Source organism: Otolemur garnettii, unplaced genomic scaffold (genome assembly GCF_000181295.1).
Source record: "Otolemur garnettii isolate 467f Iridium unplaced genomic scaffold, OtoGar3 scaffold00012, whole genome shotgun sequence".
In the NCBI taxonomy this organism is placed as follows: domain Eukaryota; kingdom Metazoa; phylum Chordata; class Mammalia; order Primates; family Galagidae; genus Otolemur; species Otolemur garnettii.
Genome location: NW_003852407.1, coordinates 14800663 through 14809528, shown reverse-complemented (window position 1 = coordinate 14809528; position 8866 = coordinate 14800663). Strand labels below are relative to the sequence as shown.

Below are 8866 nucleotides of genomic sequence, written 5' to 3'. Positions count from 1 at the left end.
AAGGTTGGGGCTGAGGGGAGGGGCAAGGAAGGAGTGGGTGAGAGAGAACTGAGAAGATGGTTAGTCCCAGGACAGGGCCTGAAGGAGGCAGGTGGCGGTGTGCTCTCCCTCATCTGGAGCTGCCCCTCCTCTATACCAAGTCCTGGGTCACATCTTTCCTCCTTAGGAACCCTTTCCCCATTCCATGTACCTGTCTATCTCATGTCTACATATGGGACAGGCAGCACCCCAGCAAACTCCTCAGGGCAGCGCCCTATGTCCTCCTGGACTCCCTTCTCCACCAGGACCCTGACTCTGGGGCGTCATTCAGAATCTTCAGCTTCTCCACTCTTGAGAACTGCCAAAACAGCAGAAGGTGCAGAACCAAAAGCTAAATGTTCAGTGGTCAATTCAGGGTGGCAGCCTCATTCGTCTTCCTTCATTGCGGTCCTGTCCCCCCACTACCTCCATACCCAGGGTGTCACATTGCTTGGTTTGCCTCCAGGTCAGATGGCCTCAGTTTCCTCCTTTCTTTTATGTTCAGGCACCATGGCCATCCCCGCCCACGGGACCCAGAAAAATAACTTTGCAGTGGGGACTTTCGGAGACACACAGTCCAGAGAGATGTTTCCTGGGGTGGAGCAGGACCTCCTTGTATTGTCCCCATCACCCCACCCCTGAGGCTCAGAGATTCCAGGAAGAGAAGGACCAAAGCTATTTCTAGTGGGTTAGCCTTGGGACTCAGCTGGCCAGAATCCAAGATGCACAGACCAGTGAAGAAGTATTTTTTTTTAAACTGTGCTTTATTTAGGGCTAAGCTGGAGAAAGCGTCATCCAATAGTTACAGAAGGTTACAAGGAGTTTTAGGGAGTTGAGTGTGAAAAGAGCAGTTGTACTGAACTGCAGCTGTTTTTTTTTTTTTTTTTTTACAACATCTGGACATCCTAAAAGGAGGAGTCAAGAGAAATCAAAAAACCAAAAAACAAACAAACAAACAAAACAACAAAATAGGCAGAAAGAAAGGAAAGGCAGGAGGCCTGAGAGGAACCAGGAATTTGTTCTTCTAATGGAAAAAAAAAAAAAAAAGGTAGGTCTGCGAGCTTCCCGGCCTCCAGATGAACTGGACATCAATGAGGTGTCAAGGCAGAATGCCAAACCAAGTCTTCCCAAGGGTGCAAATAAATTATAATAAATATGTTATACTTTAAAATATATGCGTTCTTAAATAATTCAGTGTTTTTCTTCTGATTCTGAGTTTTTTAAGCAATGTCTTTAACTGCTCTAAAGTCATTTACCAAAGATAAATATCGTGCTTTCATTAAATAGTTTTCCTTGTTTTTTTCTCTATCATTACAATTAAAAGTCCTACAAAATATGCAAATTTATTTACAGAAAAACAGAGCCGGCATCATTTAAACATCCCTGTTTTTCAAAATTCCTTGTAAACAGTTTCAGAAATTCTTCAAAGATTGTTTATTTTTCTCTCTCTTTGTTAAGGTTTGTGTGTGTGTATGTGTGTGTGTGTGTGTGTCGTCTAGTTGTTTTAAGATGAAAGTTCCCAGTTCTCCCTTGCCCGGAAAGTCTCTGGAGCAAGCATGGAAGACAGAGGAAGCAGAAGGTGTCGAGGGCTTGCGGGGAGCGGGCGAGCGCGCGCGGCTCCCGGAGCAAGGCGGCGGCGTGGGCGGCGGCGGCGGCGGGCGAGGCGGCCCTTCCCGGCCCATGGCGCGGCCTCCACCGGCGGCGATGGGCGGCCAGGGGCGCGCAGGAACGCGGCGAGTCCGGCCTGGCCCTCGCGGACAACGGCGTCCGACAGCACTCGCGGGGAGAAGGGATTGATGCTCAGTCTAAACTCTACAAAAGTACAGTCCTACAACATCTGGGATTTTAGCAGTAACGCTAACTTCTATAGGATTTTTTTTTCCTTTTTTATTTATTTTTTTATTTTTTGCTTTCCTCTAATTTTTCTTCTATTATATAGGTATTTTAAACTTTTCCTTTTTTAAAATTCTGTACAACTATTATGATTTTTAAGAGGGGGGTAAAGAGTTAGAAGCATTTACAGACTTTCACAACAATGACCTTGCCTTGTCAGTCCCTTGTTTCCCCTCCTTGTATTCTCACACTTCACGGTTGATGAATTTGAATACTTTTGTTGCTTTCCCCAAATATCCACCAATTTGTTCGTCTTAACAGCTCCATCCAGACATATAATACAGAAAACCATAGGAAAGTGTCATAGACTTGAATGAGGGTAATCAAAGCGCCTCTCAAAGTATCAAAGAACTATTATCTTGCTGTTTTAAAAGCATTGAAGCATTATTTTTCCTTTTTTTTTTGTTTTTTTTGTTTTTTTTTTAATTTTTTATTACATTTTTCATAGAATCGCTCTAAGCTGTTTCAAGAACAGCCATGAGGCAGGAAGGAGGCTGTCCTCCATTCCCCCTCTATTTGACAAAGAGCTACACATCTGCAATAAAAAGTTTGGTCCTTTGGTCCCTAAATAGCTAAAGGAATGACAGAGATGCTCAGTGGCAGCCTCCCAGCCGCCCCCTGGGGACCAGGCCCCGTCGCACCGCTTGCCCCAGCCTGCCTCAGGCGTCCGTGGGCTGCAAAAGCCCCGGGATCGGTAAGCAGCGTCTCCTCCCAGTTCCCAGCCCTGCAGCCTCCCCGTCTGGTCTCATGTTATTTTGTTTTAAAGTTGCCTTTTGTGTGTTTTTTTTCCTCATTTTTCTTCATCATCTTCTTCTTTATGTCATATATATTTTTCCCCCAAACACGTGCCCTCCGAACTCCACAGACGCTATACTTTCCTTGAAGAAATGTTACAGTCACACAGACAGTGTCTGGAGTCTTCAGCTTGATTGATATTGGCTGATATGTCAAAGGTGTCATCCAACAGTTCTCATTTATAAATATATAGAGAGAGAGGTTTGTTTTTTAATGTAGCCCGTTCAGCATCCTGCCCTAAAATGAAGAAAATCAGGGCTGATTAAGCCAAGAGGGAAACCCAAAATGCATTCAAACACCAATAGGAACCTGCCTTAGGGGTTAGGATGGGAGTTCTAGGGGATGGTGGGAGGGAAGGAAGAGAGACAAGTATGAGAATTAGTCATGATCATGATACATTAAAAAGAAATTTACTCTTTTATTCAGAGTAAGAAACCACTGAGTGATGTTGGAGCTGAGGTTTAGTTGTTGGGAGAGGACTCTTGATTTGGGTTCCTGTGGAGTTCAGGATTGGGGGATGGTTGGATCTAAGGGAAGAATTTGGGACTGTGGGATATGAATTCATAATTAAACTTGTCTCTGAGGGATCTAGCCCAGATACAATATGTATACAGAAGCCTAGCAAACAAGAGAGTAAAAATCTAGCAGCCCAGCCCACTCCTCCCCACGTGAGGGCCCGAAGGAGGACAGATCCATGACTTGAATTTCGTAGAATCCTTACCCAGTTTCCAGCCAACCACTTCCTTCCCCAGGTCAGTAACTATTTGCGAGGCTGTGTATATATATATATATCTGGATATATGTGTAGAATATATTCACCTGCACATATGTGGATATACATGGATATGTGTGTATGTGTATGCATTTATACACACATACACACACACAATACTTTTCTCATACATGCCAGGGAATTTAGAGGAAATTCAGAACTTCAAGGGAGTGGACGGGAGAACCTAAAAAAAGGTCAGAACAGATTTAATTATCAAACTTAAAGAAATTAACTTAGACAGTTCCTGATTTTGTTTTGAATGGTGGCTTTTGATGTTTTGTTTTGCTTTAAAAAAATCATGATCTGACTAGAATCAGAAGGCAAATGCTTAATTGTTGTGAATTAACAAATGAGACTCATCTCCATTCTAGCAAGCAGCTTCCACTTATACATGGGGGTGACTGGTTACATCGAGAAAGTTAGAACTGCAAAGCCCCCAGTTGAGGGGACAACGTCATGCGTATATCAATCCATGCTGGCAGGTTTTTCACACTGTTGATTCAACAAACAGCAAACCGTACACAGCAGTCTAAACAATTACAACACCAAATAAAATAATAATAAAATTAAAAAACACTTGTCAAGGACCCTTTTTCAGTTGTAAACAAAAAGGTGCATTTTGCTTTTGTCAGTAGTGTTTCTTCCAAACCAACCAAAAAAACCCTCCCAAACCCCCAGCCCCAGCCTCCCCTCCCCACGTTGAATTTAGCAGAAGTGGCTACAATACAAACCTTACAATTGTTACCGGGCTCTCTCTCAGAGGCCTCTGGCTTTGTTCTCTAGTTTTTTGGTTTAGAAAATTTTAAAAATCATTCTGTTGCTGTTAGATATTTGTTTTTTTGTTTTTGGTTTTTTTTTCCCTTTGGAGTAAGATTAAAATAGCCTAACTGGAAAAAGACCAGACCTAAGAAAGTGTCAATTGAAAAAGGCCCCCAAATTTCTAGAAAAAAATAAAATCACAATATTTTCAAGTGCAAGTAAATCAACCACGCATATATATTTTTAAGATGTTTTCCTTATTTTTAAGAAAAAAAATAATGGTTTGCAAAGTTAAATGATCCCATGTTGGATAATTCAGGAATTCATCTTTGACTATTTTTTTTTTTTGTTCTTTTGTTTTGTTTTTTTCTCTATGTGACATCTAGAGAAGCATAAAAAAAACGCTGAACAAGAAAAACCAAACAACAGAAAGTAAAACCACTGCAAGCACCAAGAACGAAACGAAAATGAGCACAGCAAAAAAGATTGTGGCAGCACAAAAGTCAAGAAAATGCACGTGTGATCATGACTGGCCAATCATTGACTGATACGACATCCAAGAAAACGCTCCAATCACAGCACCTCCACGAAACTTGACGGCAACTGTCATGCAACCGATTCTTAGCCTTGTTACATGACGCCATCATGTCACACTGTGAACTTTGAGTTGATTTGAACTTACGGATGGGGGACTTTTCTCCACTCTCATGTGATTACGTGAACTTTATTCCTAGCTCAGCGCGAGACTGTGGTGGATTTGACTGGCCCTGGTTGGGTTGTTGGAATTTGATTGAATGACAAAAGAAGAAAAGATTTATATATATATTTATATATGTAGAGAGAGAGAGAGAAAGAGAGAGAGAGGACAAGAGAGTGTGGGTAGGGGAGGAAGAGGCAGGGCAGGTGGGGCAGGGTGGGGAGTGCGGAGGGCAGGAGAGTCGGGTTGGGGGTGAAGAAGGGCGAGGAAGAAGTTAAAACAAAATGAAAAGGAAAAATACTTATACAGCACCAGACCACAGCATCAATCTAAAAGCTCTGATGAGAGAACAGCAGTCAAATCATAAGAGAACTGAAAAGAACTCAAAGGATGGAGGAAGCCAGCAGACAGACATGGGCACGTCAACACACACACACACACACATACATACACACACACACTTACACACACACTTACACACACGCACGTTTGTTTACGCGGACACATGATACACTGTGAAACAGAAGCAGAACCTCACACAGGGCCACTGAGGGCATCCATCATGCGTTGGGGGGGAGGGGCATGGGTGGTTTGGTGAAGGGGCCAGAAAAATATAAAACAGCCCCTCAAACCACCTTGACTGGCAAGCGACCTCAGGGAGCAAGCTCTCTGCTTTTGTAAAATTCACCCTGATTCTTTCTCTCTCCCCAGGGTGTGGAGCTCTCCTCACCTCCCCAGCTTTCTGTGGCTGCAGCCTGTGGACCAGCAGGGGAAGCCTGTCAGGGTGGCCCTGACTGGGGGGGTAGGTCAGAGGCTAAGGTGACTGCTCTGTCCATCCATAGCACAGGCCCCACAGCGGCAGCTCAACCTCCCACCCTCCCCACCTCGTGGGTCCACGCTGGACACTGTCCCAGGCTGCAAGGGCGCCCACTGCGGGATGTTAGGATCCTCCCCCCTTCTCTTCTGCCTCAAACCTCTTTCCTCAGAACCTTTGGAAAAGAAGCAAGTTCTGTTTTGAGATTTAGAGTAAATTTCATTTGCTCTTGCAATTCTGTGAACATGCCTTGGCACTACTGATTCCATCTCACAATCATCTCCTCACACCCTTTGCTCACACACTTTGCTGAGCCCCCAAGGTGTCCTGTGTAACCAACCGAGGCTGCTTCGGGGCACATGAAGCCCCTTGAAGGTTCTGCTGCTTTGACTCCTACCAGGGCCATGTGGAAGGCCAGGGGTATCCTGCAGGGGGCGGTGGCCTTGCCTTTTCAGACCCTGTTGCTCTCTCTCTTGTTCCGCTGACCTCCTCTCTTCCCAGAGCCCTTGACTCCTGCACCCTCTATGAATAGCTTTCTAGACTGTCCCATCTCACAGTCCTTGGCTTTCTGTTTTCTTTACTTGTTGAGAATGAGCTTCCTTCCCTATCAGGAATTATTTAGCTTTGAGTTGTATTCTCTACCCCTCACCATTTGCTTCATCCCTGCCCTGGGATTTGGGGTCCCCAGCTCCACCCCTTCTCCATGGTCACTGTGAGCTTGCTGTGCCAAAGCCTATGTACCAGGTTGATCTGCAGGGTTTCCAATCCACCAGGCTTCTACATGCAGCAGACTTCCGCTCTCCATCATGAGCTTTCCTTCAGGGAGGGCGGCAGGGAGGCCTGGGATTTTACACTGTCACCATGGATGAGTCGTGCAGTGGCTGAGCCCAAGCCCAGCCTCCCACTAAGCCTTCACAGAAGCATTCCCTGGACTCTCTTCCTCTGCCACCCAGCCCTGCCTGCCCACTCCTACTGGGTCCTTTGTTCCTCCCACATCAGATCTTCCTCATTTAGACCAGGACCCATTACTACCCACCAAGGTCTAAGAAGCCATCCTCGGCTGGAAGTGCAGTGGGTCTTGCACTGCACCTGAGACCCACCCAGGCCAACTGGTGGGTCCCTCAAGCATGGGAGAAGTGGTCTAAAGAACTAAGGACTGCATTGCCAGCAGGTGTCTGCTACGGCAACTGCAAGTAAGGGACTCTCCCCACCTCTACCTCCTGACCCTGAGCCCCTCACAGGCATTCACTTCTTCCCACTCTGCTTGTTCCTCTGTCCTCTCCTAGCTTGTTAGTACCAGCCACTCTCCTGGGGACCTGGACTCTGAAGAGCACAGCTCCTCTTCTCAGAGTTCAGGCCAGGGAGGTTCTCATGCACACCCTCCTCTCTCACGTGCACTTGGCCTTGGATGCATGATACACCCTCATGCTCATCCAATCCCCAAGGAGCCTCCCCCAGGACACTACACATGCATAGCTGACCACTCTCTTCATCAGGGAGCAGGTGCACAGCTGCCTGCAGCAGAGGACCCTTCCCAGTCACTTTCTTGGTGGGGGAACTTACAGAGCACAGCCCTAGATGTGGCAGGAGGACCACTGACCTGCATGAGGAAGCTCTAGTCAGGTCTGGGAAGCTTTGACTCACCAATCTGGGTGAGGAAATTAAGGCCAGACTGAACCAGTTCACATTCTAGGTCCTAAAACCAGCTGGGCTCTAGCCAAAGAAGGCCTGGGCCTGAACCTACAGTCAGACCCAAAGCACATGTCTGGGCAAAGCTCTGCCCAGATGCTGTGCAAAAGCAATTCAGAGCCAAAGCCTAGGGTCTGGGACAGGCCCCCAGTGAAGTCAGACATGCTGTGTAGTGTCCCCTCCCACCACAGACCCTCAGTGCCAGGAGCCTAGGGCCCAGCTGCTGTTGGGGCCCCATATGTGCCAGTAAGCTCAGTGGAAGGAAAGAGACTCTGAGCTGGGCAGGGGCAGGGAAACACTGCTGGCTATGAACCTGGGCATGCCCATATTTTTGCCCTCTCTTCTTGCTTTCGTTTCTTTCTTCTTAGTTTCCCAGTAAAGATTACTTGGAGAACCCCCCTTCATAGCAGAAGACAATGAGCCCAAGCAGCCAGAGGGGCAGAGGCAGCAGGGGAAACAGGAAACCAGCAAGGAAGAAGAGCCACACTGACCCGCCCCATCCCACCCTGCCTAGGACTTCCCTTTATGAAACCAAAGCCCAGCCATGCCCCATAAGGATGCCCTGCCTAGGCTGCTTTCCTTTCCCAGACCTACCCCACTCCCTTGGCCTTGGCCTTGGCCTTGGACCACCATGTCTACTGGGCCCTCTATCATTACCTCTGCAGGGCAGCCACCCTGACCCTGAGACCCCCCCCTTGCCGTTCCCTCTTTGCTCCTAGGTCTGACTGATCCCCGGGGCCCCTGTTCAGTTGGCCTTGTCTTTCTAAGAACTTTGACCTCAGCTCAGGCCTTAGCACTTGTAAACATCCTTCACTGACCTGTGACATCATGTAGTCTCTTAGCTGCATTTTTGTGCCTTTTCTTCCCTTGGTGCAGTTGAAGAGTAGCTGCTTCTCACAATAGTCCCTAAGCCTGCCTTGACAAACCCTTATCTCTTCTTAGCACCCACTTTCTGATAGATCTTCTAACAATCTTGGGTTGGAAGGCCTGAAGCGGCTGAAAATAATGCCGGCTAAATGAAAATTAAAGGTCAGCTTTATCACATCATACTTTTTTATTTTTATTTATTTTATTTTTTTTTTTGAGACAGAGTCTCATTTTGTCACCCTGGGATTGAGTGCTGTGCAATCATAGCTCACAGCAAACTCAAACTCCTGGGTTCCAGTGATCTTCTTGCCTCAGCCTCCTGCATAGCGGGGACTATAGGCGCTACAATGCCTGGCTTGTTTTTTTCTATTTTTAGTAGAGATGGGTCTTGCTCTTGCTCAGGCTGGTCTTGAACTCCTGAGTTGAGGTGATCTGCCTGCCTCAGCCTCCCAAAGTGCTAGGATTACAGGTGTGAGCTGTGGGGCCCAGCTGCATCATAGCATTTTAAAAGACTGCTTACGCGGCTAAGCCGCCAGCCACATACACCTAAGGTGGCGGGTTC

The 8866-nt window shown here is 46.8% G+C and overlaps 1 protein-coding gene across 22 annotated transcripts in view; it reads right to left on the bottom strand.

Moving 5' to 3' along the window:
• Positions 1-1929: 1929 nt before the first annotated feature.
• The window catches only part of CELF4 (CUGBP Elav-like family member 4), a 307083-nt gene continuing 300146 nt past the window's right edge, over positions 1930-8866 (bottom strand). For 18 of the 22 annotated variants that reach the window (XM_012802079.2, XM_023510227.1, XM_023510233.1 and 15 more), the window contains one exon: positions 1930-2943. Coding sequence is in view for 13 of the 22 variants with exons in the window: in XM_023510227.1 (XP_023365995.1) it covers positions 2917-2943 (27 nt within the window). In the remaining 9 variants the exon portion in view is untranslated. Of the gene's footprint in view, positions 2944-4950; positions 5005-8866 lie in introns of those variants that run through there. The other 4 variants (XM_023510221.1, XM_023510222.1, XM_023510226.1 and 1 more) reach the window with 1 other exon arrangement.